A 26,294-nucleotide genomic window follows, 5' to 3' on the forward strand; every position below is an offset into this window, starting at 1 on the left:
GTGAAGCTCCATCTGTCTTGAGAAGATTTTCAGGGAGCCCCACGAAAAGTGTCGCCAAAGTACTAAGGCTACAGTTGCAGAACCCTGTTTTTGTCCTCTTCCGAACTCAGTCAATATGCACCGGAACGGTTTGAGCCCCTCTTGCCGGAAATGTGGCTAAGGTTAGTGCGAAGCAACGCCGCGCTGTGACCTACGTGGGCGGGGTCAGAGTCGCATTGTAGCTACTCGCTTAGCGCCGGAAGTGTGTCTGTGTAGAAGGGCTGCTTGGAGGCGGGTCAGGAAGTGTTCTCCAGACCGAGGTTTCGCGGGGAAGCTTTTGCGGCTAGGACACTTCCTGTTTCCTAGTAACAATAGGAAGTATCCGCGGAGCTGGGGTTAGACCCCTGGCTCGGATCAGCTGCTCCTTCTCTGCTCTTCCTCCTTCCTTATTCCCCTTCTCCTTTCCCTCTTTCCCTCCCCTCCCACCTCCTGGGAGCTCTGGCGGAGTGTGCGTGTGTGGGAGCGCGAGAACTCCCCACAGCCACCCCGTGGGGCGCGCGGCTGCAGTTAGAGTGAGGGTCCCAGTGCGCAGGCGCGCTCCCGTTCGCGGTCCCCAACGGACGCACCCGCGGCGGGAACGAGAAGGGGCCACTCGTGCGAGGTAGGGGTCCCAAGAGGAAGTTGGCCCGGGAGATGAATGAGGCGAGAGGACCTCGGTGGTTGATCAGGAGATAGGACTCTTGAGCGAAGGGGCTTTGTGTGGTGAGAACTGGGGGAGCAGGTTCAGTGAGGGGCTTAGTCGGAGATAGGAGTTGTATTTGGGTCCAATGGGAGTGAAGAAGCAGAGGCAGAGATAGCACGGGGCTTGCTACGGGGAGGGCAAGGGCTTTGGAAAGACGATTGCCTGAATCAGTGGGTTTGCGCTTGTGCACACTGGGACAACAAGCATTGCGGTGTTTTGAGGATTAAGTGACAATGAATAGTCTCTGACTAGCACAGCGCCGGGCACACGATGGTGCTCAGCTAGCATGCGTTGATGTCATCATCAGTGTTAGAAGAAAAAATGAGAAGGGGTGGTGATGGTATCGTGAGGAGGTGTGGGAAAGAAAAAAGGGGTGAAGAACACCAGAAATGGGATTGAATTTCCATGATGGAATATAGTTTGGGTTCAGGGGAAGTAGGTGGAGGAAGTGGCCAAGAGTCTTTTAAAAAGGAGACCTTGTGACCCTGAAAGGAATAGGGGATGTGGGGGAACAAGCCAGCCCCTTCTCTGAAGGGGGCCCCTGACTTCATCTCTCAGGTCACCTGGAGAAAGAGGCTGCTTTGTCAACACCTCGAGGCTACTCTGTTTAGCTGAGGGGTGAAGAAGGGAGGATTGGACATCTCTTATTGAAAGTCCTGGAAAAGGTTCAGTTTTCCTTTTAAGATGACACAGAAGATAGGTTGGTTGGTTGTAGAGAGGAGAGGGTTGGGGCAGGAAGACTTTTTGGATTTGGTCTGAAGAACAGCTTAATAGGTTTGTGATCAGAGATAGGTTACAATCCCTCTAGACTTAAGTTTCCTTATCTATACCTGTGGGGATGAGTTAGGCCTAGGGAGCTTGTGTGCAGGGAGGTCTTACATGATGGTGCTTCCAGATTAGTCCATAGAAAGCCGGTCCCTGGGCATCGCTGCTCGGGGAACCTCTCTGTGACCGCTGGTGAACTTGCTGCTTACAGAGCCAAAGGGCAAAGTTAATTCAGACCTCTCTTCTGACCACTGCCCCATCTTCCTAGGCCTTGGCCTCAACACCGGAGGAAGATGCCGCTGCCACCTGCCTGCTCCTCCTGAACCTCCAGGTTTCTGTCGCACTGCCCCATGGAGGACGCGCCCACCTCACTCAGCTGCTGTGACTGTCAGCGCCACTTTCCTAGTCTCCCGGAACTGTCACGGCACCGAGAACTACTCCATCCATCCTCCAACCAGGACAGTGAGGAAGCTGACAGCATCCCTCGGCCCTACCGCTGTCAGCAGTGTGGGCGGGGCTACCGCCACCCAGGGAGCCTGGTCAACCACCGCCGAACCCACGAGACTGGCCTTTTCCCCTGTACCACCTGTGGCAAGGACTTCACCAATCCCATGGCCCTCAAGAGCCACATGAGGACTCATGCTCCTGAGGGCCGCCGCAGGCGCAGACCCCCCCGCCCCAAGGAAGCCACTCCACACCTTCAGGGGGAGACAGTATCCACTGACTCCTGGGGCCAGAGGCTTGGCCATGGGGAAAGCTGGGGAAACCAGAAAAAACACACTGAAGAGACATCTATCTGTGCATCTGAGCCTGACCCCAAGGCAGCTCTGGGCACTTGGAAAGATCCACCCACCAGACAAAGGGAAGGCTGGGAAAGCCAGCCACATTCTGAGGAGGGTGCAGAGGGCTGGGGGCCCACCACCAACTCTGCCAGAGCCCCACCACTCCCCACTCCGGCCAGCAGCCTCCTTAGCAATTTGGAACAGTATTTGGCTGAGTCAATGGTGAATTTCACGGGGGGCCAGGAGCCGCCCCAGTCCCTTCCTGCTGAGGAGGAACGGCGGTACAAGTGCAGTCAATGCGGCAAGACGTACAAGCATGCCGGGAGCCTCACCAACCACCGCCAGAGCCACACTGTCGGCATCTACCCTTGTGCCATCTGCTTCAAGGAGTTCTCTAACCTCATGGCTCTGAAGAACCACTCACGACTCCATGCCCAGTACCGGCCTTACCAGTGTCCTCACTGCCCCCGTGCCTTCCGGCTCCCCCGAGAGCTGCTGGAACACCAGCAGTCCCATGAGGGTGAGAGGCAGGAGCAGCTGTGGGAAGAGAAAGGGGTACCCCCCACCAATGGGCACACAGATGAAAGCAGCCAGGACCAGCTCCCTAGTGCCCGGATGCTGAATGGCGCTGAGGAGCTCAGCGTTTCTGGGGACCTGGAGGACAGTGGCCTGGAGGAGTACCGACCTTTCCGCTGTGGGGACTGTGGCCGCACTTACCGCCATGCCGGGAGCCTCATCAACCACCGCAAGAGCCACCAGACAGGTGTCTACCCCTGCTCCATCTGTTCCAAGCAGCTGTTCAACGCAGCCGCTCTCAAAAACCACGTGCGGGCTCATCACAGACCCCGGCAAGGAGCTGGCGAGGACGGGCCATCAGTGCTGCCAGCTGCCCTTCCCCCGGCCGAGACCCATAAAGAGACAGAGGTCCCCAGCCCCACCCTGGACCATCGTCCCTACAAGTGTAATGAATGTGGTCGGGCTTATCGCCACCGCGGGAGCCTTGTGAACCACCGCCACAGCCATCAGACAGGAGAGTACCAGTGCTCACTCTGTCCCCGCAAGTACCCCAACCTGATGGCCCTGCGCAACCACGTGCGAGTCCATTGCAAGTCTGCACGCCTCAGCACTGGCTCAGGGGCCGAAGGTCCCCCCAGCCACCTCATGGGGGAGGTTCCCGCTGACCAGGTGGGAACAAAGGCAGCCCCGTGTATAGATCAGGGCGATGGGTGCAAACATGAAGAGGAGGCCACGGAGGGCCCCCCAGCAGCAAATAGGACAGCACCACAGATACGTAGCATGGGCAGGGCGCTCTTTGAAGACCTTGAGAACCTTGAACGTCATGGTCAGACCCAAGGGGAAGGGGAAAGCAGCAGGACAGAGACCAGGCTGTCACCTCCCCGGGCATTTGCCTGCCGAGATTGTGGAAAGAGCTATCGCCACTCAGGCAGCCTCATCAACCACAGGCAGACCCACCAGACGGGGGACTTCAGCTGCGCCGCGTGCGCCAAGCACTTCCACACCATGGCTGCCATGAAGAACCATTTGCGTCGTCACAGTCGGCGGCGGGGCAGGCAGCTGCAGGGCCAGGCCGACAGTGCCGGCGGTGACGGAGGGGCCACGCTCCCTGGGAACTGGGAGCTGGCGGGAGACAGTGAGGGCCTGGACTGTCCCCAGGACCCGCCAGGGAAAAGTCCTCATGGAGCTGAAGGCAGCTTGGAAAGCGAGGGGGACTCTTTGCAGGCTCAAGCTGCAAGGGACAGATGTGGGCTGGAGAGGGACGAGGCCTGTTTCCAGGGTGATAAGGAGAGCAGAGGCCCTAAGGAAGGGCTGGAGAGGAAGGAGGCCTGTTTCCTTGACAGCTTGGACATCCTAGGTGACGAGGAGAGCGGTGGGCCTGACTTCTGTGATGGCCTCCCGGGGGCGGGTGAAGACCAGAAGCTGGCCCCTGGCCAGCCCAGCCGTTCTGCTCACTCTGCCAGAGCTGTCACTGGCTGTCAGGCTGAGGGGGCCCACACGTGTTCTGACTGTGGGCACTCTTTCCCCCACGCCACCGGCCTGCTGAGCCACAGGCCCTGCCACCCGCCCGGCATCTACCAGTGCTCCCTCTGTCCCAAGGAGTTTGACTCCCTGCCCGCCCTGCGCAGCCACTTCCGGAACCACGGGCCCGGGGAGGCGGCCCCAGCACAGCCTTTCCTCTGCTGCCTCTGTGGCATGATCTTCCCCGGGCGGGCAGGCTACAGGCTCCACAGGCGCCAGGCTCATGGTTCCTCAGGCATGACTGAGGGGGAGGAGGAGGAGGGCGAGGAGGAAGGAGCGGCCGCTGCGGCCTCCACACCGAGCGCCCCGCTGCAGCTCTCAGAAGCAGAGCTGTTGAACCAGCTACAGCGGGAGGTGGAGGCGCTGGATGGAGCCGGTTACGGGCACATCTGTGGCTGCTGCGGTCAAACCTACGATGACCTGGGGAGCCTGGAGCGTCACCACCGGAGTCAGAGTTCTGGGAATACCACGGACAGAGCTGCCAGCCCCGTGGGAGAGACCGGTGATGCCAGGGAAATGGTCGCGGGTGGCTTCTCTGAGGGCACCGAGACCTCTGTCTCCGCAGAGGGTGGGAACACAACATCTGCCGGTGCCCTGGCCGCAGGCCACCTCTGCGCGCACGGTGGGGAAGGTGCCCAGGCGCAGCCCCGCCCCTTCCGCTGCACCCAGTGCGGCAAGACCTACCGCCATGGAGGGAGCCTGGTGAACCATCGCAAGACCCACCAGACCGGCGACTACGGCTGCGCTGTCTGCTCTCGCCGCTACCCCAACCTGGCCGCCTACCGCAACCACCTGCGGAACCACCCGCTGTGCAAAGGCTCCGAGCCCCGGGTGGGGCCCGTCCCCGAGGCGGGAGGCAGCAGGGAGCCCCAGGACTCCACGGAGGCGGGGCCTGGGCCGGCAGAAGTGGGGAAGCCCTGGGAGGCCCTCAAAGTGGAGCCCCCGGAGGAGGAGGCGTGGGCGGAGCCCGCCGTGAAGGAGGAGGACCGAGGGCTGAACTCGGAGTTCGCCAGCCAGGGCTGCGAGCGGCCCTTCAGCTGCGAGGTGTGCGGCCGCTCCTACAAGCACGCCGGCAGCCTCAGCAACCACCGGCAGAGCCGCCACGCGGCCCACTTCGGCTGCCGGGCCTGCTCCAAAGGCTTCTCGAGCCTCGTGTCCCTCAAGAGCCACCGGTGCGTCCGCATCCATGCAGATCCTCGGCGTTTCCGCTGCAACGACTGTGGGAAGGCCTTCCGCCTGCGGAAGCAGCTGGCGAGCCACCAGCGGGTCCACGCCGAGCCGGGTAGGGTCGGGGGTGCCCGGAAACTGGCGCGGGAGGACTGGCCCTTCCGCTGTGCGCAGTGTGGGCGGACCTACCGCCATGCTGGCAGCCTCCTGAACCACCGGTGCAGCCGTGACACGGTCCACGACAGCTGTCCCACTCGCCCCAGCACCTACTCCAACCGCGTTGCTTTGCGGGACCACCAGAGGCTGCACTCAGCCAGCCAGCGGCGGCGAGCAGGGCGGTCCCGGAGGGCAGCTGTGCCCGGCGCCCGCCGGGGCTTCCCTGGCCAGAGCGCCCTGTCGCAGCACCTGCGGCAGCATGAGGAGGAGACCAGAAGAGCTCAGGGAGGCCCCAGTGGCCCAGAGGGCAGCGAGGGGAGCCTGGCCCCTGACCAGGAACTAGAGGGCAGATGGAATGGTGCCGAGTCGGAGCCCCGGCTGGAGTGTGGAGCCAGGAGGCCAGGGGGGCAGAGTCGTAGCCCCATCGGGACAGCAGGTCCCGAAGCCACAGAGCCAGTGTCCTGGGGCATGGGGCAGGCAGGTGGGTGGGGAGCAGTCGGGGGACCAGTGAGTCAGGAAGCAGATTGGGTTCCTCCAGGTCATGTGTTAACCAAGACAGAAGACGCATCAGGGGACAGTGTCCCCAGAAGTCCTTGCCACTTGGGCAACAGCCAGCTCAGTGAGCCTAGTCAGAGTCAGGTGGATAGTTGGGACAGTGGAGAAGGCAGCCCTCAGCTGCAGCCAGAGAGGCCCCCCTTTTTCTGCCGCCAGTCGGAAGGGCCCATGAGCCACAACTCCCACGAGACAGACTGCCACTATTGCCTGCTCTGCTCCAAGGAGCCCTTGGGTCCCGTGGCCCCTGACAGCCGCTGCCACAACCACGTAGCTGCCCAGACCGCTGCCTGCTCAGACTGTGGCAAGAGCTTCGAGTCCCGCCGCGAGCTCGCCAGCCACCTGCACTCTCATGCCAGTGCCCTTCCTCAGGTGCCACCCGGGACGGCAGAGGCCCGAGGTCCTGACGCCGGGACTGGGCAGGATGAGGTGGGCCCCCCTGGCCAGGGGCGAGCCCAGAAGGCCCCCTCAGAACGCTCTGGGGCCCCAGGAGAGAGCGCTGGAAGGGCTCACGGGGGGCAGGGAGCTGAGTCCGCACTGGCTGAAGACGAGCGGCCCTTCTGCTGTGCGCAGTGCGGCCGTTCCTACCGCCATGCAGGCAGCCTCCTGAACCACCAGAAGGCCCATGCCACCGGACTCTACCCCTGCTCCCTCTGCCCCAAACTTCTGCCCAACCTGCTCTCCCTCAAGAACCACGGCAGGACCCACACGGACCCCAGGCGCCATCGCTGCGGCATCTGTGGCAAGGGCTTCCGGACAGCGGCCCGGCTGGAGGGCCACCTTCGGGTCCATGCCCCCCGCGAGGGGCCGTTCGCCTGCCCACACTGTCCCCGCCACTTCCGCCGCCACGTCAGCTTCCTGCAGCACCAGGAGCAGCACCAGGAGGGGGCTGTGGGCAGCTCTGGTGCCGGGGGTACGAGCGGGCTGGGGCAGAGGGGGCGGGCGCACAGCGGGGGCAAGTCTGCCCCAAGGTTGTGGGGGGCAAGGAGTAGGAGGAGAGGGCCACATGGATCCCAGGAGGTGGCAGGGGCTGGGTGTGGAGGGAGGAAAGCTGCCTTCTGAGTGGCCTAGATCTGAGCCCTGGGCCAGGTAAGTAGATAGCATGGGGGGGGCAGCTGTGCCAGAGCCAAAGAGGAGTGCTCTTGTTTTGGGAGGGGCGGTCGTGGGGTACCATCTGGCTGTTTCATCCAGAAACCCTCCAGAGAAGAAGACCCGAGTTCTGTTTCCTAGAGCAGGCACGGAGCCAGGCAGTGAAGACGGCTGTGGGCTGTATCCCCCGACTGGACTTGGGGGCTTCGGTGCTGACTGGGCCGGAGAAATCTGGTCACCGCTGAGCCCCAGCTCCCTGTCATTCTGTCCCTGTGTGTCCCCTTTGGACTAGACCTTTGGTTCATTCCTACCAGAAGCGCCTCCTGTCTCTTCTTGCCTTGATTCAGCCCTTCAGGATCCAACAAACCACCCTTTCCACCTGCACACCCCCTCCCGCCAGCACCCCTGTAACTGGAGGACTGAGTCACACATAATTGTTTCTTTGAAGCCAGGCCCAGCTGTAGCAACAATAGTCATTAGTCCTTATCTCTCTCCGCTATCGGGGAATGTCCTCCCCAGTCACCTCCACCCAGGCCAGCTGCAGGTGAGGGGGTGGGGGGACAGCCTGTTCTCTCTGGAGCCCCAGCTCCTCCAGAGATCTCCCTGGACACATTCCATTTAGCAGCCACTAAGGGTGGGGGTGCTGAGATGGGGCTTTGACCAGGGATTGACGGAAGGAGCAGATGGTGGGTGAAATTCCCTTGAGAGAGCTGAGGCGGTGGCTTTCAGGATGAAGGATTTCTTGGGACCTGAAGGGAATGAGTGAGGAGTCAGCCGGTCTGGGAAAATAATTGAAGTCCTGGGATTCTGGGGTTCTCATACAGGCCTCTGGGGCGATGAGCAGGGTTGGGGAGGAGGGGACAAGCTGTGTGGACTGCCCCACCCCCCACCCCGGCAGTGACTTCCTCTCTCTCCCTCTCTCCCCAGGAGCCCCAAAGACCCCAGCAGCAGGCAGAGGGGACTTGTCATTGCCCCCTCCAGCCACCCCCATGACTCCGCTCCTGGACTCTTCACCCCAGTGGCCTGCAGACCTCAGCTTCTCCCTCTGAACTTCAAGTCTCCAAAACTCAGTGCACGGGTGGGAATGCGGGCTGCCTGGGAGGCTGGCTGGCTATGTTCTGCTCAGGAGCTGTGGGCCTCCCCACCTCTTCCTGCCCCGTGAAGAAGACCCAGGTGTGGTATCTTTCCAAAGTAGGGAGTGAGCTGTTCCTCACGCCCCTGCCCCTGAAGGACCTCCTTCCCCAGCCTCTGTCACCTTGCTCTTCCCTGTGACCAGCCCTGCAAGATACCTGGTGACAGCCAGGCTCTGCCACCTGCTGGGCCCCCCTCACCAACCAGGTGCCAACACCAGGAAGAGACCGATTCAAAGAGCTGCTGGTAGGAACGTTGCCTGTGGAAGGGGGGCCTTTTGCTACAATTTGTAACTTATTTTCTAAAATCTATTTTGTAACAATTTATTTAAGTTTAAAAAAGGAAAATTGCACCCCCCACCTAAAAAATTTTTTTCAAAGTATGTGGTGAGTGTGATTGTATCTGAGGGGATGAATATCCAGGGAAAGTTGGGCCGCTGGGTCAGAGAGCAGAGCCCAGGAGGGAGCGTCCACGGCGATGTCTGTCCTGCAGGGTGAGGAGTGGGGCTGCCGACCTGGGCAGGCCCCTTCCCAGAGCCCACTGGCTGTGGGGCCTCCCCAGTGCCTGGCATCGCTTGGGGGTGGGTTGGAGGGGCAGAGGCAGTGACATGTTTGCAGTATCCCAGGGTCAACAGCCGGCTGGTTGGCCTGTCAGGAAGAGGAAGGTGGGGTAAGGGGCTGGCCTCATCCTCGCACCTGGCCCCCCTCCCTGGAAGAGTAAGGAGGTGCCACTTAGCCCCCCGTGACAGATGAGAAAACGAGGTCAAGGAGTTGGAGCAGCCGCTGCAAGTCATACAGTGACCGGAGCCAGAATGTGACTCCATGGGGCCTGCCCACTGCTCCACCCCAGCCAGGACGGCTAGCGGGGCCTCAGAGAGAAGGGGTCTGGAGAGGGATGTGTCACGGAGTCCCCGGGGCCACATACTCGTGTTGGCCAGGCAGCTTTGCGGCTGGGACTCAGGCTCGGGCTGAGGCTCCTCGGTGAAGTAGACCTGCCAGTCCAGACTGCTGACCCAGGGCTCGTACGCGGGCAGCGCTGTGAAGACCGCAGGCCGTGCGGGGCCGTGGCAGGCATCGCCGAAGCTGTGCAGGCCAGCCAGGAACCAGGTGCCCCTCACTTCATGCACGAGTGGTGCCCCAGACAGGCCCTGTCAGGTAGGGGACGCTGGCTGACTGCCTGAGGGGAGGCAGCTGCGAGGGGCTCGGGCTCAGGCTGGGAGCCAGTTGGCAGAAAGGCTGAGTTTCGGGTGAGAGGCAGGTCTGGAGGCCAAGCCTGGCAGAAGGTCTGCTGATGAGTTGCAGGGTGAGAATGCCAGGGGTCTGTGGGGTAAGGTTTGGGGGTTCCAGGGCTCACCTCACAGCGGGGCAGCTCACCCACCACGCTGGTACACACCATCCCTGGCAGGAGGGTGATGGCATCACTCTCAAGGGTTGTGAGCAGCCGGTTGCAGGCCCTGAGGCCCAGGAGCGTGACAGGCACTGTTTGAGGGGAGCTGGTGCCTGCAGGGTGAGAGACCCAGCTGCCCAGCAGCCTCCATGCTGGAGGGACAGCTGCTGGTGGCCCTGTCCTACGTACCTGCTCCGTAGTGGGCCAGCCCCAGGACCCAGCCACGTCCCCCATCAGGCAGGTGGTGGTCAGCGTAGGGCAGGCAGAGGGGCCGCAGGCTGGGGCCCAGTGTCACGGGCTGGGCCAGCAGCAGGAGAGCCATGTCGTAGCCCCCTTCAGGGTGGGTGTAAGCTCCATGCAGGATAAGCTGCCTGAGGCCCCGCTCCACTGGCCCGGCTCCCAGCCCTACGCTCCATTCCTCTGGGCTCTGCCGCCTATACAGAGAGAGCACTGAGCACCAGGGGGTGGGGCGCCAGCAGTTGGGGGCGAAGGCGAGGGAGGCGAGTCTCACCCAATGAAGCAGTGTGCAGCAGTCAGCACGGCCTCCTCTGACACCAGGGCCCCGCCACAGGCCAGCTTCCCCTGGTGCTTCAGCCTGGCGTCCCAGGGCCATGGGGACGGGGCACCTGCCTGGGGACCGTCTCTCCTCAGGGACCCACAGGCTGCAACACAGGATCACACCACCTGCCTCCCTGCTCAGAGCTCACTGAGGCCAGGCCCTGCGCTAGGCAAGCATTCTCGTGCTCAGATCCTCACAACAGCCTTCTAAGTTGAACTTCGTTACCCTTGGAACCAAACTTCCAGAGAGGCTGAGTGACCTTCCAGCTCGGTAACCACAGGCGAGTAGCCGACTCGGATTCAAAAGCCACGGCCTGAGCTTTAACTGTGACGGTCCAGCCTCAGGGCGTGGCCTGCTCACCATTCCTCCACTCCGCCTGTCTGCACCCCTCCAGGCTTGGACTGGCCCCAGAATTCCTGCCTCACTAGAGCTTCTCACCATCAAGACACAGCTTCCTTCTCAGGAATTATTTTGCATGCCATTTGCACATTAGTCACTTAATGCTAGAATTCTGAGTGGGTGCCCTGCCCTGTCCAATCTCACTGGGTCCCTGCCCAGAAACAGAGCTTACCCCAAACCTTTAGCCAGACCTCAGAGATCCCTCTTCTTACCTAAACTCCAAACCCGTAAAGTTCTGAAGTGTCTATGCCTCTCAGCCCTCGGGGGGCCATTCCCATCACAGGGGGCCTTGAAAGCCCCCTCATTGGTGTGTGGCAGTTGGTAGATGTTCTGTGTCAATTCTCCAATCTGAGCGGTGGCTTCCACCAGCTGCCAAACGTCCGCATGCAGGCCCGAGTGGCCCCACACACCCCACTCTCAACAGCTCATACCTACGCAGCTGTCCTCATCGCTGATCTCCAGGGTCCCTGGGTTCTGGGCCAGAAAGGCTGCCCCCCGAGCTCGGGCCTGCAGCCAGGAGCTGTGAGCAGCCATATTGGTCAGCAGCACGGGAGTGTCTTCCTGGGCACAGCTTGATGTAAAGCTGATGATCCCAGCCTGCACCCAGTGTCCACTGGGCTCTCGGCACAACACGGGACCCCCAGAGTCTCCCTGGAGCAGACAAAGGATTCAAGGACAGATACCTGAGCCCCAGCCCTGGGCAGACCTCCTGTGCAGCCCTCCCACCCACCCCTGTGGACGGAGCACCCGGCCCAAGGCCAGGCCCCCTCTGCTTCTGTTCCCTTGCCCTCTCCTCCCCGTCAGACCTGACAGGGCCCCTGCACCCCGGGCTGGGCACCCCCACACAGCATCCCTGGCCGGGCTGGGCTGGCCAGCAGCCGCTGGTGCAGCCGGTTGTAGAGACAGTTACACGTGGGGCGGCTGATTAGACGCAGGCGCAGGTTCCGCAGGGTCCGGGGAGCTGGCAAGAGACAGGTGGTTGGGGTCTGGGCTCTGGGAAGCCTGGGAGACAGGGAGCAGGGACACCTGGCCGCTGAGGCAGGGACCTTGGACCAGTGGAGGGCCTCTTTGGGGATAGCACTTACTCTCATTGATGTCCTGAGCCCAGCCTGTGGCCCAGCAGGAGGTCCCAAAGGGGAAGCGGTGGGCAGGTTGGGGCAAGCAGATGGGCGTGTGGGCCACGGGCCGGGTGAGCTGCAGCAGTGCCAGGTCTGAGCCCTGGCTGTAGTGGTTATAGGCCCTGGGGAACTGCAGGGATGTCACCGCCACAGCCTCAGCCCCTGGGCTTAGCCCCTCACGCTGCAGAGAACCCAGCACAACTGACCAGGAGTTCAGTTCTGTCACTGCCGCCCTGGAAGGAGAGGGACAAGGCCAGGTGTGGAGTGCAAAGGGGGACAGTGACACCACGGAAATCAATGTATCAGCCCATGGCTTGAAGGAAGGTCCTTCCTTCTCCCAAATTGTTTCTCATTTGTAAGGCTGCTACCATGGAATGTTAAGATTAACTTGATTAATTCATGTACCTGGCACGTGGCACGTCTCAATAAATGGTGCTTCATTATCCTGGGGACCGGGATTAGTCTTGTGGGGTTTGGGGACAAACCACCCACCCTCAAAGCCAGAAACCCCGTCTGACCCCAGCCACAACGCACTTTTCAAAGCAGTGGGCAGCAGTAAGGACCCAGGTGTCTGCTACCAGCGAGCCACTGCAGATGTGGACCCCCTGCCTCCTCACACTGGCCTGCCACGGCCACTCGCCAGGCTCCGTGTTGCCCTCCTGAGGTTCAGGGGGGCCAGGTCCACGCTGCCCACAGGCTGTAGAGAGGAATGGGTCAGGCGGATAGCAGGCCCCCGTCCTGCCCTCAGCCCGGGTCTGACCCAAACCCAGACAAGGCCCAGGCCCCACGTCCCCAGAGCTTACCGCGCTGAGCTGCCTGGAAACCTGAGGAGACAGAGACACAGGTGAGACTTGGGGATCCTTCCCTGCCTGGCCCAGCCTCGGTGAAGGGGACACGTAGGGGGCAGGCCCATGACTCTGTGGCTACCTCACCAGCCCCTCCCAGAAGGAAAATATTTATATGAGGTCAAGAAGCAGCTTTTATGGGAACCTATTCAGAGCCTGTGCTCAGTAATTAACTCTCCTCCCTCAGCTGTGCTCAGCACTCCTGGGCCTGAGCTGCAGGGCCTGGGCTTCCACCTGGGACCGGTCCAACCCTCACCCGGGCTTCCGAATCCCACTCCTGCCCCTGCCACTGAGCCAGGGAGGCGGCCTGTGGATGCGGGGAGCATTAGCGTAATTGTGCCCTGAGCCATGGAGGCCTGCAAGGAAGGATTAGAGGCCTGCGTCATGTCCATGTCCGAGTGAGGGAGGGCTCCAGGAGGTCGAGACTCACCCCACCCATTCTGACAGCTCAGACTCCCCTCCTTCCCTGAAACCGAAGGGTCCCCTGCCTTGCCTGGGGCCCATGACAGGCACACACAAACACACCCAGGGCACACCTGAGCCAGGAGAAATGGGATAGAAGGATGGGCAGACGGAGGCCAAAGGGCTACAACTTGTTGCCTAAAGTCATCCTGGAAATACAGACGGCGCCAAAAAAGTGTCTACACACATTTTAAGAAAGGAAAAAACTATTAAAATTGAAATTCTTAGTATATGCCGATAATAGAAGATGACTACCAGTCATGTGTATACATTTTTTTGGCACCCCCGGTAGAGGCAGACGGGGCACCGGGCACATACAGGCCCTATGACAGTTCCCAAGGACACAAGAAAACCCCACTCATTTGGACACAGGTTCCCACATCCACCGCCCCCCACCCCCAGTTACAGCGCCACAGGCAGACCCCACAGGCATTCTCCCTCACACACCAAACTGCAGGGGCTGCTGGGGCTGAGGGGGGCCCCAACCCTCCTACACCCCTCCCTCCGCTATCAGACTCGGGCAGCTCACCCTCCGTGAGGACCACTGCTCCCAGGAGCAGCAGCAGCCCGGGTCGGCGACTCTGCCTCATGCTGCTCCAGGCAACTCTGCCTGCGCTGGGGCTCAGAGAGGCCGCCAGTCTCCCTGGCTCCGCCTCGGCTCCGCCCCCCCAGTGGGTGCACTGCTTTTCCTGGGCTGGAAGGAAGCCAGCAGATCCTAGTTCTGGGGCTGGCTGTGGCTGTGTGGCCCTGGGCTACTCACCAACCATCTTTGGGCCTCAGCCACGGTCAGAATACCTGGGTTCAAATGCCGGGTCTCCCGCTTACTACTTGCATGACCGTGGACAGTTAGCCAGTCTATGCCTTGTCAGAAAAACTCAGAATTGTTGAAAGTAAAAATGCATAGACCTGAGCCTGGCATAGAGTATAGCTGCTCCCAGCATGGAAGCTATCATCCTGCAACTGTGAAGGGTCCAGGGGGCAAGCCCCCCCCCCCCCAGTTCCCGCTTTCATTTCAGCTTCCCCGACTCTCCCAGGCCCAGGGCCAGGTGGGCTCCATGTACCTTCTCCCCTCCTGCTTCAGACGCAGTTATGTGCAGGGCAGGTGCCGAGGGGCCGGGGCTCTCTGCTACTTGCTGGCTATGAGCTGGCAGATCTCGGCACCTCTCTGGGCTTGCCACCTGTCTGGCAGACAGGCTGACGGTGGTGCCCACGTTTCTCACAGGTATTGGAAGACTCGGTCAGGAGGAAGGAACACAGTCTCTTCCTGACTTCCAACTCAGGCCAACCCAGGCTGCTCAGGAACTCTACCTCTAACACAGAAGCAGCAGTGGTGAAGCTTCAGAGCCCAGATCCTGGAGCCAGATGGCCCCGGGGGATCAAAATGCTGAGGGCTCCCTGGCCCCCTTTCAAGCACTAGCTGTGTTATCTTAGGCAAATTACTTAGCCTCTCTGTACCTCAGCTTCCTCATCAAGATAGGGATACTAACAGTAGTCCGTACCTCATACAATTGCTTTAAGGATTAAGTGAATTAACATATTTCATGTTGTTTTTTTTTAACCTACTTTTAATTTTATTTTATTTTTAAGGAGGGTGCAACTCACAGTGGCCCATGTGGGGATCGAACCGGCAACCTTGGTGCTACCAGCACCACACTCTAACCAATTGAGCTAACCGGCCACCCTGATTTCATGTTCTTAAATTGTGCTTAACATACAGAAGTACTCAGTAAATATTACGAAAAACAAATCAAAAACACTTACAACCTGTCCCTGGCCCTTCCGGGCTGCCAGGACTGGCTTGGCATGGTAAATAAGGCAGCCAGAGGGATTAAGGTAAGACTACGGGAAGAACTTCCCAGCAAGCATGCCCAGAACCAGAAGGGCAGTTTGTCCTTGCATGTGTGTGCTTGGCCCTCCCAGGAGAGCAGGCGTGGCTCCCGAGGGCTGCAGGGAGAAGCTGCCAGCCTGTTTCCCGGGGGTGGGGGCCCCAGGTCTTGCTGACTCCACATGCTGGAGAAGCAGCTCACCACCCTTCCCAGGAAGGCCCTCCACGATCCCTCTGACTCACATGGTTCCAGTCCCAGAGGAAGCAAGACTGGCAGGGGCCTAATACGAGGGTCACTGGTAGACAGGTGCCTCAGACTTGGCCAATTTATTTAAGAAATTTTATTGGTAAGAACCTTCCTTCCTTGGGCAACGGCAGAGGCTTTGGACATCAGCCCCTGGGGACAGAGCCAGAAGCACTAGGGTAGAGGAAAGAGTGTGGCACATTTGGTCCATTGTCTTGTATTGGGAATATAGCAGACTCTTCTAAGGACCCAGACTTGTCCCCCTTGGGCAAGGCTGACATGCCGAAGCAGAGCAGATGAAGTCGGCCTGGCTTCGGGTGAGGGCTCAGTGCCCCTTGACCTTGCTCTGGGGTCCACGGACCTCTCGGAAGCTGAGCATCATCAGGCCCACATTGATGGCATAGGTGGTGACGCAAACGAAGCAGAAATCATAGAGCACAAAGAAGAGGATCCAGGCCAGGTAGACAGAACCAGCAAGAGACACCAGGGAGCTCAGTACCAGCAGGACAGATGCCCAGCGGGCCCGGAGGCAACCTGCAAGGCAGAAAAGGGTCAGACACGGGCTTCAGGGACTGGCCATGACTTCATGGTGCCACCCCGAAAACAGGGGTTGCTGGGGAAGAGTCTCTAAAACAAGAGACTCTGACAGGCCCCACCAAGGCCTTGGTTCTCCTCTCTGGTCAATGATCTCTGGGACCCAGACAGTGAATTTTTCTGCTCAGCTCTACATGAGATGAAAGACAATCCTTGGATCCCCCCAGAAAGGAACTTCTGATCTTCCTCACAAAACTGGTGCCCGAGTAAGCGCGTAAGGGTCCTCTGGCTCTGATGTTACCTAAATCAACTGAAAGATTCCTGTTAGTTCCCGGCTCCAGGGTGCTCAGAGATGAGCAACTGGCTGTCAGCTGTATGGATCCCCAACGTTGCCAGGGATGGGGCTGGACTGGCCAAGGGAGGAAGGGGCAGGGCCTGCAAGGAAGGGCAGGGCCACTCACTTAACAACAGCTGTAATGTGTAGAAGACGCAACCGAATATGCTGTTGGATTGATTGAAGACACTATCCCGGCCCAGCAGGGGTTCCACCAGTCCAAAGCCCTGGCCCCACCTGGCAGAGGGGAAGACCCAGGTTAGAAGTGTCAAGCCAGTGCTTTGGACCCTGTCCTGGAGAGGTGGTTTCCAAACACCACCTGGGCTGTCCTCCCTCCCCTTCTCCCCAATCCTCCAGCCCAACTTGTGTCCAAGGGTCGATGACCTCCTGGCCTGGTCTCCCTTTGGCCACGTCAGGATTCCATGTGTCTGCTCCTATTTACCCCGATCCCCAGGCCCCTCTTTTCATCCTAGACCTTCAATAATTATTAAGATGGCAAGGTGGGTAATAACGGTTGGCCTTGCTTTACAGTTAAGAGACTGGGAATCCGAAGCAGAATCTCTCTGCCCTGGACCCCTCAATCTCCAGCTCCCTGGAGGCCCATTCCTCGCTTCTGTATTTGGTCACCCTACTAACCCTGGGCCCTCAAGCACAGCCAGACCTGGCTACCTTGTCTCCAGGCACCGCAATCCTCAAGACCATCACTGTCTCTACGCATCTCCCAACCTCCCCCTCCTGCCCCATCACCGTTATTCCTTGGCATCCAATCCACGCTCTACTCCCCAGAATAACTACAGTCCCGAGCATTATGTGCGCCCCCTCCGTCTCCAACACACCTGATTCGCCAGGCATTGCTTCCCCTCGAGCAATCCTCCCCCCACCCCCCGCATCCACTCCCTGGCACCCCGATCCCAGACTCCAGAATCATCTGGCAACCTAGCCGCCGTGCACACCTGGCCCCAGTGCACCGCTCCCATCAGCAGCCCGGTGCTCCAAGCCCTCCACTCCCGCGCGCACCTGGAGGAGAAGACGCGCGAACAGCTGATGGCGGTGCCCACATCGCAGAGGGCGCGGTAGTCCTTGTCCCGGGCGCGCGCCGCCTTCACGTGCATCGCGTAGAGAGAGAGCACCAAGCCCGCGAGGCAGAGCGCAAGACGCGCCCAGCCGGGACCCCTCCAGGTAGCGCCCATGTCTCGGTCGCGTCGGAGACGCCAGCCACGGGGCAGGGGCGGGGCAGGACATGGCCACGCCCCACCCGCCCCTCTGACCAGGCGAGGGCGGGCCTGGTCTCGCACTCCGTGACCCAATTGGTTTTTCCTAGGACGGATAGGCGTGCTGGGGAGGTAGGAGAACAGCGAGGAATGCTGGGACTGGAAAACCAAGTTAAGAGACGTGCGTAGGTAAATAATTACGGATGAGGCGGCCTCCCAGGCGTCATGGGAGTTGTAGTCCGAACGGCTGCAATGCCTCAAGGGAAATGGAGTCTCCGGAGTTTTAAAAATTACTGAAGGTATATTAATCGTGATTAACAGTATACAGCACTTACTCTATGCCAAACGCTGTTCTAAGGATTGGAACATCCGGGACCGAGAGACCAGCAGATCAGGGAATCCATCAAGTACCGCGATCCAATCAAGAACCAAGCATTTTCCCTGAAATTATTTCAGACACCATTAGGTGGTATCTCCCTAACTTGCTCAGCCACTGCCTCCTGCCTCGCCAGCACCTCCTGCCGGCTGATCACTCTCTCCCTTAAGTTCCCAGCTCTATCACTTCCGCCACACTGCCACATCCTAACCTCTGTTCTGCCGTGGAGCGCGCCTGGCAAAACGTTTTCTGAGCCTGGGTCTATCCAACTGTCCCTCCTTTCAAAGCTTTCCGTGGTCTAGCTGAACTCTCCCCTTCACAGACATCGCATCTGATGATGACCCATCTCTCCTATACCTCTCCTTCCTTCCCATCCCAGGGAAACTTATTTCTCTTTCCCATTTTAGAAACAGCAACAAACCTCCCTTCGCAATCAAGTTTTGAGGTAGATTTTACACTCCCAGTCTCTACCTCCTCACTTCTTCTTTGCTGCACAGGGCACCATACACTAGCTCCTGCCCCTGACACACCCCTGACAACGAATGGCTGGTGTCCTCAGGACTAAACCAGCGGGTATTTTTCAGTTCTCATCAGGCTTGACCTCCCAGCACTAGGTCACTGTCTCGCTTCTGTGATATGTCACCCTCCTCTGGCCCTCCTCCTTTCTCTGGCTGGTTCTTCTCAGACCCGCTTCTCTTCTTCGAGACAGTATGGCCGGCAGAATAATGGCCCCCACAGACATCCATGTCCTAATGGGAAATAACATTGCAGATGAGAGGACGGTCACTAATATGCTGGCTATAAAACAGAGAGATTATCCTCTGGTAATCACAAAGGTCCATAAAAGTGAAAAGGGCGGCAGAGGAAGAGTCAGAGGGAGGTGTGACTACAGCAGGAAGGCACGTGAATTGCAATGTTGCTGGCTTTGAAGATGGAGGAAGGGGGCCATGAGCAAAGGAATGTGGGTGGCCTCTAGAAGCAGGAAAGGGCAAAAACATGGATTCTTCTCTAGAGCCTTCAGAAAGGAACTGTTTCTAGGTCCTTCAGAAAGAAACTGTTGACATCCTGGTTTTAGCCCAGAGAGACTCATGTCAGACTTCTGAACTAGAGAACTGTAAGATAATACGTTTGTGTTGTTTTAAGCAACTAAGTGTGTGGTAATTTGTTACAGCAGCAATAGGAAATGAATCCAGAGGACGAGGGCCTGACCTCTTTCCAGTCTCCTGGAGTGTTTGTTATCTATGGCTGGCTTCCCCCAGAATGAGTGATCTAAGAGGGAACAAGATGGAAACCATAATATCTTTACGACTTTGCCTCAAAAGTAACACACCATCATTTCTACATTATCCTAGTGGCTCAGGTCAGCCCTGATCAGTGTGGAAAGAGACTAGAGTGGTCTGAGTACCAGGACGGGGGGGGGGGGGGGGATCATTGAGGACTTAGTGCTGTTCACAAAATCACCACAAAAATAGTGGCTTAAAACAATGACAACTATTTTATTTTCTCTCAGGTTTTATGGGTTAGGAATTTGGGAAGAGAATTTTGGCCGGGCAGTTCTGCTCACATAATTGCAGTCAGTGATGGCTAACGCTGGAACAATGGGAGAGGAGGCAGCTGCAGGATAACCTAGCAGCTCTCTCTCTTCTCGTAGTCTCAGGGGCCATGCAGGTTTCCATGTAATCTCTATAGAGGCAAGTTTGGGCTTCCTCACAGCACGGTAGCCTCCAGGCTACAACAGCCAGCTTCCAAAATTGTCCTCAATGATTTGCACCTCCTGGTACTCGTGCCATTGCGTAGCCTTTCCTCCCACTCAAAAGGGCTAACCTGATCCAAAGAAATGACGATGTGTGCCTTTCCAGCCTCAGTCATAAAGCTACTGCGGCCTCCATCTTCCTTCCTCTTAGATCACGCATTCTGAGGGAAGCCAGCCATAGATAACAGGGACACTCAGTTTCAACAGCTCCGAGAATAAAGCCCAGTATTTCTTTCATTTATTTAAGCTCTGAGTGTTCTGGAAGAGGGCTCGTGGGTTGCATGTTTCACCTCCGCCGCCGGGTGGCAGCAACGTGTTCCGAAAGAGCGCTTGGCCCGCGCGCCCGGGGCCAGCCGGGTGAGGCCGTTCCAGGCGCCTCCCACTCTGTGGCAGCCACCGCCGCCGGTTCCCGCACTCGGGTGAGCGCCGAGGTCTGGCACAATACAAGCACTCCGAGTCCTTGCTTTTCTGCGCGTGCCATCGTCCCGGCAGGTGGACCCTTCCCTCTCCTTTCCTCCACAGGCTCAAGCCATGCCTGCTTCAGGATATTGCCAGGATGCTGGAAAAGAAAGGGTGGGTGTGTTGTGGGGATAGGGGGACCAAGCGGAAATCCAGAGACTCAAGGAGTGCTTCCCTCAATTCCTCAGATAGGCCAGCCATAGTGAATAGTCCACCTCTGCTGAGGCTTTAAGACAGCCTTTGGGCTCCAAAGATGTTGCCTGCTTCACTAAGCTTTTTTTTTATTTAAACATTTAAAAATATTTAGAAAATACATAACCACAATAAAGCACAATGCAATTAGTGCAAGAATACACACACACACACACACACACACACACACACACACACACACAGTCTCCCATCATCTCCTGCTTAGAAAAAGGAATTGTCTTTTCACTGGTCTCTCTGCCTTTGGTCTCACCCATCCCCACCCTCCCAATCACTACAGCCCAAGGATTCTAAGGAGCAAATCTGACAAGTTAAAACTTTCCAGTGGCTTTTTACTACCGCAGGACCAATGCAGACTCTTCTCCTCATGATCTGGCTCTAGTCACCCCGTTCAGCCCCTCTCCTTCCCAGTCTCCACATGGCTGCAGCCATATGCTCAGATTACCCAGGTTGTTCTCTACACGGTCCTCATGCCCTTCCCACTCAGCTCTCGTGCCTGGCCAAGTCCTACTCACCGGCTCCTGCGGCCTCCTGTGCTGCCCGCGTCATAGCTGATGACACTGAAACTGTCCTCAGGGCAGGGTGGTGTCTTATTTATTTGATTCAACACCCAACCTCCTCTCCTGCCCTGAGAAGTTACCCAAGCAGAGTTTGTTGCAGGCATGAATGAATGAATTCGTAATAATAATAAATAATAACAATGCCTAACACTTATATAGTGCTAATTCCACACCCGGCACTGTTCTAGGCACTTTACATGTATAAATTCATGTAACCAACTACACAACTCCCTGAGGTTACTACATTCTCATTTTATCCATTTAAATTGAGCCATTTATCATTGAGCAATTTAAAGTAACTTGCCTCAGATTGTAAGTGTCTGAACTGGGATTTGAACTAGGCTGTCTGGTTTCCGATAAATGAATCAAGAGCTGGAAGGAGAAAGCCAGAACCTCAGGGAAGCAATTCAGATAGGATTTGGTCTCTGCGCTTTACGCTTTATGTTCAAAGGTCTTCTCGCCCTCTCCCGTTTCGCTCCCAGGAAATCCATCCTATAGACTAGACCAGGGAGCCCACAGATAACTCCGGGAGCCCTGTGAAGGAAGCCGTGGCATTTATTTGTCGTGAGCACCGGCATAGCCAGGATGGGCTGGCACCGGGGTTGCGAGTCCTCCGCTCCAAACTACAACTCCCGGGAGGCACCGGGTGCCCACAGTCCACGCGACGTCACAGCGGCAGAGGGCGAGGTCAGCTCCGCTAGCCCGGCCCGTCGACTGTTGGGCCGTTACGCGCGGACCCCGGCCCTGGCTCTAACCCCGCGGTAAGTGGAGCAACCCGCACAGATCCCGCCCGCCTTGGCCTCGCAGCGCGCGCCCGCAGCCTCCGCCACTGTGCTGGACGCCGGGCTGGCATCTACCATATGGGGGGGGGGGATCCGGGCCGAACCAAGTGACCTGCGGAGGAGGGATCCAGATGGGGACTCCCGGGTCACAGCTTGGATGCAGCGGGCCCTCGGGCGCACAATGCAGTGTGCCGCACGTACGCCGGCCAGGCTGGGGGAGGAGGCCGGGTCTGAAAGCGCTGGCGAGGGGTCGCCCCGCCTCGCAACGACCGTGCCCAGGACCGGAGGGAGCGGGGGCGAGGTTTTTCGGGCTGGACGGGTCTGAGGATCCCCTCCGCTCCAGACCACCAGACAGAGTCTCAGGTTGAAGAATACGAGCTCTGGAAAGCAAGGTTGTCCAGGTTCGGCCTATGTGTGTGAGGGGCGGGGGGCGGGGGGGAGGTGGTTGAAAGGGTGGGCAGAGATTGCCCGGGTCTGAGGATACCAATGTCTACGTGGAGAGATGGTGCGGGTCCGTCTGGATTCGGATTCTTACAACGTCCCCTTCCCCCGCCCCGGTAGATGGGAGCTGCTCCCTGGGCGCTGAGCTTGTCAGCATCCTCCAACGGCCCTCGCCCCTGAAGTTAGAGAAGAGCCCCTGCTCACCTGCATCCCCCTTACCCCGTTTCGGGGTCGCCTCCGTCAGTCCGGTCCTTAGCCCTAGTGGCCGGCTAGTCCGACAAAGGAGAAGGACGATGATACTGTCGGTGCTGGGCAGTGGCCCCCGGAGCCGGCCTCAGCTCCGTCCCTTCCTGGGGCCCGCACTCTTGCTCCGGGCCCGCTCCACCTCAGCCACGGACACGCACCACGTGGAGATGGCGCGGGAGCGCTCCAAGACCGTCACCTCTTTTTACAACCAGTCGGCCATCGACGTGGCAGCGGAGAAGGTGCGCAGCTGGGCAGGGAGGCCCGGGTCCCGCGCTGGAGTGGGTGTCCCGGGAAGGGGTGGAGCTAATGTGGCGGGGCGCGGTGTTGGGGATTGAGTGTTCAAGCCCCATCTGTTTCTCCAGCCCTCAGTCCGCCTCACTCCGACCATGATGCTCTACTCCGGCCGTTCTCAGGATGGCAGTCACCTTCTGGTAAGATTCCTGCCCCCCCCCTCCCGCCCCGTTTTTCACTTGATGCCTGAAGCTCTTGCCCAACCACTCAGGCCCCAGCTCTGCCTTCTGTACTTTTTTCTTTGCAGAAAAGTGCCAGGTATTTGCAGCAAGAGTTGCCAGTGAGGATTGCCCACCGCGTCAAGGGCTTCCGCAGCCTTCCTTTCATCATTGGCTGCAACCCCACCATACTGCATGTGGTAAGGTGGCCTCCAGAGGGCCAGGATTCCCTAGTAGAGGGGACCTTAGATCAGTGTGCCCACCATCCAAGGGGCAAATGGGAGATGGGACCAGAGTGGCAGAGACTTGCCAGGCACAAGGTTTCAGGATCAGAGGACTCAGACCCAAGCAGCTGAGGCCAGGGCAGCATCTTCATGGCGGCTGGAAAGGCCACAATGGGGTTTGAACCTAGAGAGCTGGAGTGACGGGTAGACCTGGGCAGTTGTGTTCTCACTGCCCACAGCATCCCTGTGATTCCGAAACCTCTTCCTTGCAGCACGAGCTGTACATCCGTGCCTTCCAGAAGCTGACAGACTTCCCTCCGGTGAGGGCTGGGCCAGGGCAGGGTTAGGGGCTGAGAGGGCAGGGCTGGACTGTCCATGTTTCATGACTCTGTGGCCTGCAGATCAAGGACCAGGCGGATGAGACACGATACTGCCAGCTGGTGCGTCAGCTGCTGGACGACCACAAAGACGTGGTGACCCTCTTAGCTGAGGGCCTGCGTGAGAGCCGGAAGCACATAGAGGTCAGGAGTGGCACCTGGGGGTCTGTCAAGGGGCCTGGCAAGGACCCAGGGTTACTGAGGCCCCACTCTTCACAGGATGAGAAGCTCGTCCGCTACTTCTTAGACAAGACACTGACGTCGAGGCTTGGGATCCGCATGTTGGCCACACATCATCTGGCGCTGCATGAGGACAAAGTGAGTCACTGGGACCTGAGAACCATTGACAAGGTCAAGTGAGGTAGAGGGGACTGAGCCAGGGGCCCCCTGGGGCTGGGAACCTGGGCCAAGGACCTGGGGAGAGGCTTGCAGCCACTTCCGCAGGCCAGAGGTTGCAAGCATTTGGTGGCCGAGGTGTGGGTGGAGGTGCCGCCCAGTCCTGACCGCCTTTCTCCTGCCAGCCTGACTTTGTTGGCATCATCTGTGCTCGTCTCTCGCCAAAGAAGATTATTGAAAAGTGGGTCGATTTTGCCAGGTGAGGCTGGAACGGCTGAGAGGGGTGGATGTCTTCGGGCAGGGAGGGTTGGGGTCTGAGCCCTTGCTCGGGGCATGGTCTAAGGCGGGTTTCTCAGCGGTGGCACTATTAACATTTTGGGTCAGATAATTCTGTTTCGTGGGGGGCTGTCCTGTGCCTGTTGGGAGGTTTAGAAGGATCTCGGGCCTTGACTCACTTGATGCCAGGAGCACTCCCCAGGTGTGACAAGCAAAAATGTCTTTAGAAATTGCAGAATTTCCCTGGAGGTGGGGCATGGGGACAGGCACCTCCAGCTGGGGACTCCTGGTCTAGGTGTGAACACTTGCTACTATCCACAGACGCCTGTGTGAGCACAAGTATGGCAACGCCCCCCGCGTCCGCATCAACGGACACGTGGCTGCCCGATTCCCCTTCATCCCTATGCCCCTGGACTACATCCTGCCCGAGCTGCTCAAGAATGCCATGAGGTGGGCCAGCTGCACCTGTTGAAAGGGGCCGGACAGGAACTGGAGTGTGGCCGGGGTCCCACCACCCACTGTTGGTCTTTTCCCCCTGCACAGAGCCACAATGGAGAGTCACCTCGACACTCCCTACAACGTTCCGGATGTGGTTATCACCATCGCCAACAATGATATTGATCTTGTCATCAGGTTTGCCCAGGGGGCGTTGGGGTGGGGTGGGCAGGGGTTCCAGGCACTGGTTTTGACTTGCTCTGTGACCTCAAGCCAGTACCTGCCCCACTCGGAGACTTGGTCCTGAGATTGCCGTGAGCTGGATGAGGATGGGTCTGGAGCAGCTGCAGGCCCCAGGGCCTGTCCTTATTAACAACTGAGAGGTCCAGAGTGGGGAAGGAGTCAGGAAAAACCAGTCCTAACCTAATGCTGTGAGCAGGTGTAAGCAGTCAGTGGTCCAGGCGGAGGTGAAACACAAGGCCAAGGCGCTAGGTGGACCACCTTCCATCTCTGGGTGGAAGGGACAGGACAGCACCGTCTGCTTGGGAGGTAGTGAGCTCCCCACCGAAGCTAAGCCAAGCCCCTGTCCTCGGCCTCCTGCCAGGATCTCCGACCGGGGTGGAGGAATCGCCCACAAAGACTTGGACCGGGTCATGGACTACCACTTCACCACAGCCGAGTCCAGCACCCAGGACCCCCGCATCAACCCCCTCTTCGGCCACCTGGACATGCACAGTGGTGGCCAGTCAGGACCCATGCATGGGTGAGGCCCCACCCGGCCAGGATGGAGGGGTGGGGGGCCCAGGAGACTTGGCCTCTGACACCCCTGTCCTATCCCCTGCTTCCACCCAGCTTTGGCTTCGGGCTGCCCACATCACGGGCCTATGCAGAGTACCTGGGAGGTTCTCTGCGGCTGCAGTCCCTGCAGGGCATCGGCACAGACGTCTACCTGCGGCTGCGTCACATTGATGGCCGGGAGGAAAGCTTCCGCATCTGACCCCACAGCCCATGACTCGCTCGCCTGCCCGACCTGGGCCACACACCCTGCCAGGACCTGGGCCGGTCAGGGTGCCACCCTGCTCCACACTCTGCTGCATCTTGGGTCTTAGGACCCCAAACAAATGGACTTCCAAGTAGCCGGTGCCAGCTCATCAGGGATTACTGCTTCCCTGACTCCAGGCCTCAGAGGGGAGGACGTGGGGACCCTTGAGGCCTCTAGCACCAGCTCCATCATTCTCGTTCCTGGGGAACCCCATTTTGACCTGCTGTTTATTAAAGTTCACATTTTTGAATGCCCTCTTTGGCCCCGTGTGTAGACAGGCAGGAGAGCTTTTGTTTCTGACCCCATTCAGGTTCCCTGGGCCCTTGGGTTCAACTAGTCACTTAACTGTCCTGACAGCCTGCAGACCAGGAGTAGAACGGGCCCTCCATTTCTCGCACATCTGATTTGGTGGGAGTGGAGGTGACCCTGGCATGTTGTGCAAAGACCTTTCCATTCATTTAACAAATGTTTCTGGTTCCCACATGATATTGAAGGCCCAGGTCAGCCCAGCTTCAAGGCCTCAGTTCTGACTCCTCCCTGCCTGGCAGTCACAGTTTCTGGAAGTGAAGGTCACCAGCCTGGGCGGCCTCCTGAGCCACCTGATTCCTGCGCCCAAGGAAGGTTAAAAATACCGCCTGCCACCTGTGCCTGCGGCTGCCAAGGAAAGGAGCACACAAGACTCTGCCCTGGCAGGCCCCAGAGGACAGGGTGGTGGTGGTGGGGGAGGTGTGCCTGGTAGGGAGGGTGAAAGGGCTCCACAGAATGGGTGGAGCCCCCCTGCCCACTTTGCAGAGAAGAAAGGCCTGAGAGCCTGCTTCGAGGAACTGCTGAAGGAAGTGGGGGATTAAGGAGGGAGAGGAAATTTGTGACTGGCCAGGCTGACAATCCTGCTGGCTGCAGTGCCGGCGGTGAGGCTGGAGAGATAGGCGGCAGGCAGGGCGCAGGGCCGTAGATGTACAACGAGAAGCAGGGGCTTTATCCTGGAGGCAGCAGGGATCTATGGATGGGTTC

At 58.8% G+C, this 26,294-nt stretch overlaps 4 protein-coding genes and 1 long non-coding RNA gene across 9 annotated transcripts; 2 read left to right on the forward strand and 3 right to left on the reverse strand.

The window, feature by feature from the left end:
* The first annotated feature begins 25 nt into the window (after window positions 1-25).
* ZNF646 (zinc finger protein 646) lies at window positions 26-8,775 on the forward strand. Of its 2 annotated transcripts, none has more exons than XM_019717273.2 (3): window positions 26-161; window positions 1,755-7,093; window positions 8,197-8,775. In XM_019717273.2, the coding sequence occupies exons 2-3, from the start codon at window positions 1,837-1,839 to the stop codon at window positions 8,316-8,318; spliced, it is 5,379 nt and encodes a 1,792-aa protein (XP_019572832.2). In that variant the 5' UTR covers window positions 26-161; window positions 1,755-1,836; the 3' UTR covers window positions 8,319-8,775. The 2 variants fall into 2 exon arrangements, with proteins under 2 accessions (XP_019572832.2, XP_019572833.2); XM_019717274.2 differs by lacking the exon at window positions 26-161 and adding an exon at window positions 326-640.
* On the reverse strand, window positions 8,708-15,169 carry PRSS53 (serine protease 53). 2 transcript variants are annotated; one of them, XM_074322665.1, is made up of 11 exons: window positions 13,699-15,169; window positions 12,666-12,686; window positions 12,397-12,559; window positions 11,830-12,095; window positions 11,551-11,705; window positions 11,176-11,395; window positions 10,298-10,448; window positions 9,976-10,220; window positions 9,754-9,899; window positions 9,325-9,547; window positions 8,708-9,047 (listed from the first exon to the last, which is right to left on the reverse strand). In XM_074322665.1, the coding sequence occupies exons 1-11, from the start codon at window positions 13,757-13,759 to the stop codon at window positions 9,028-9,030; spliced, it is 1,671 nt and encodes a 556-aa protein (XP_074178766.1). In that variant the 5' UTR covers window positions 13,760-15,169; the 3' UTR covers window positions 8,708-9,027. The 2 variants fall into 2 exon arrangements, with proteins under 2 accessions (XP_074178766.1, XP_074178765.1); XM_074322664.1 differs by lacking the exon at window positions 13,699-15,169 and adding an exon at window positions 12,964-13,227.
* Window positions 15,170-15,306: 137 nt separating this feature from the next.
* VKORC1 (vitamin K epoxide reductase complex subunit 1) lies at window positions 15,307-17,491 on the reverse strand. The gene is made up of 3 exons (XM_019717279.2): window positions 17,124-17,491; window positions 16,234-16,343; window positions 15,307-15,772 (listed from the first exon to the last, which is right to left on the reverse strand). The coding sequence occupies exons 1-3, from the start codon at window positions 17,294-17,296 to the stop codon at window positions 15,564-15,566; spliced, it is 492 nt and encodes a 163-aa protein (XP_019572838.2). The 5' UTR covers window positions 17,297-17,491; the 3' UTR covers window positions 15,307-15,563.
* Window positions 17,492-19,663: 2,172 nt separating this feature from the next.
* On the reverse strand, window positions 19,664-21,308 carry LOC141569446 (uncharacterized). Its single transcript, XR_012493086.1, has 2 exons — window positions 20,631-21,308; window positions 19,664-20,005 (listed from the first exon to the last, which is right to left on the reverse strand). It is a non-coding gene; the product is annotated as an uncharacterized LOC141569446 (long non-coding RNA).
* A 5-nt stretch (window positions 21,309-21,313) lies between these two features.
* On the forward strand, window positions 21,314-25,537 carry BCKDK (branched chain keto acid dehydrogenase kinase). Of its 3 annotated transcripts, XM_074322669.1 has the most exons (13): window positions 21,381-21,436; window positions 21,801-21,858; window positions 22,019-22,383; window positions 22,507-22,575; window positions 22,683-22,793; window positions 23,090-23,137; window positions 23,219-23,338; window positions 23,414-23,512; window positions 23,716-23,789; window positions 24,128-24,256; window positions 24,350-24,439; window positions 24,846-25,004; window positions 25,094-25,537. In XM_074322669.1, exons 3-13 carry the CDS (start codon window positions 22,192-22,194, stop codon window positions 25,236-25,238), a joined length of 1,236 nt encoding a protein of 411 aa, XP_074178770.1. In that variant the 5' UTR covers window positions 21,381-21,436; window positions 21,801-21,858; window positions 22,019-22,191; the 3' UTR covers window positions 25,239-25,537. The 3 variants fall into 3 exon arrangements, with proteins under 3 accessions (XP_074178769.1, XP_074178770.1, XP_074178771.1); XM_074322668.1 differs by lacking the exon at window positions 21,801-21,858 and having other exon boundaries at window positions 21,314-21,436; XM_074322670.1 differs by lacking the exon at window positions 21,381-21,436 and having other exon boundaries at window positions 21,622-21,849.
* Window positions 25,538-26,294: the final 757 nt, after the last annotated feature.

Source organism: Rhinolophus sinicus, linkage group LG18, assembly GCF_036562045.2.
Source record: "Rhinolophus sinicus isolate RSC01 linkage group LG18, ASM3656204v1, whole genome shotgun sequence".
NCBI classification, from domain to species: domain Eukaryota; kingdom Metazoa; phylum Chordata; class Mammalia; order Chiroptera; family Rhinolophidae; genus Rhinolophus; species Rhinolophus sinicus.

Coding starts and splice junctions, on each gene's coding strand:
- ZNF646 (XM_019717273.2), top strand. CDS start 1,837: ATGGAGGACGCGCCCACCTCACTCAGCTGCTGTGACTGTCAGCGCCAC. Junction 7,094..8,196: donor GGGCAGCTCTGGTGCCGGGG/GTACGAGCGGGC, acceptor CTCTCTCCCCAG/GAGCCCCAAAGACCCCAGCA.
- PRSS53 (XM_074322664.1), bottom strand. CDS start 13,099: ATGGACATGACGCAGGCCTCTAATCCTTCCTTGCAGGCCTCCATGGCT. Junction 12,560..12,665: donor TTTCCAGGCAGCTCAGCGCG/GTAAGCTCTGGG, acceptor TCCTCTCTACAG/CCTGTGGGCAGCGTGGACCT. Junction 11,706..11,829: donor GGCTCAGGACATCAATGAGA/GTAAGTGCTATC, acceptor GTCTCTTGCCAG/CTCCCCGGACCCTGCGGAAC.
- VKORC1 (XM_019717279.2), bottom strand. CDS start 17,296: ATGGGCGCTACCTGGAGGGGTCCCGGCTGGGCGCGTCTTGCGCTCTGC. Junction 16,344..17,123: donor TCGCGCGTCTTCTCCTCCAG/GTGCGCGCGGGA, acceptor CCCCTCTGCCAG/GTGGGGCCAGGGCTTTGGAC. Junction 15,773..16,233: donor CACATTACAGCTGTTGTTAA/GTGAGTGGCCCT, acceptor TCTGCCTTGCAG/GTTGCCTCCGGGCCCGCTGG.
- BCKDK (XM_074322668.1), top strand. CDS start 22,192: ATGATACTGTCGGTGCTGGGCAGTGGCCCCCGGAGCCGGCCTCAGCTC. Junction 24,440..24,845: donor GATATTGATCTTGTCATCAG/GTTTGCCCAGGG, acceptor GCCTCCTGCCAG/GATCTCCGACCGGGGTGGAG. Junction 25,005..25,093: donor CAGTCAGGACCCATGCATGG/GTGAGGCCCCAC, acceptor GCTTCCACCCAG/CTTTGGCTTCGGGCTGCCCA.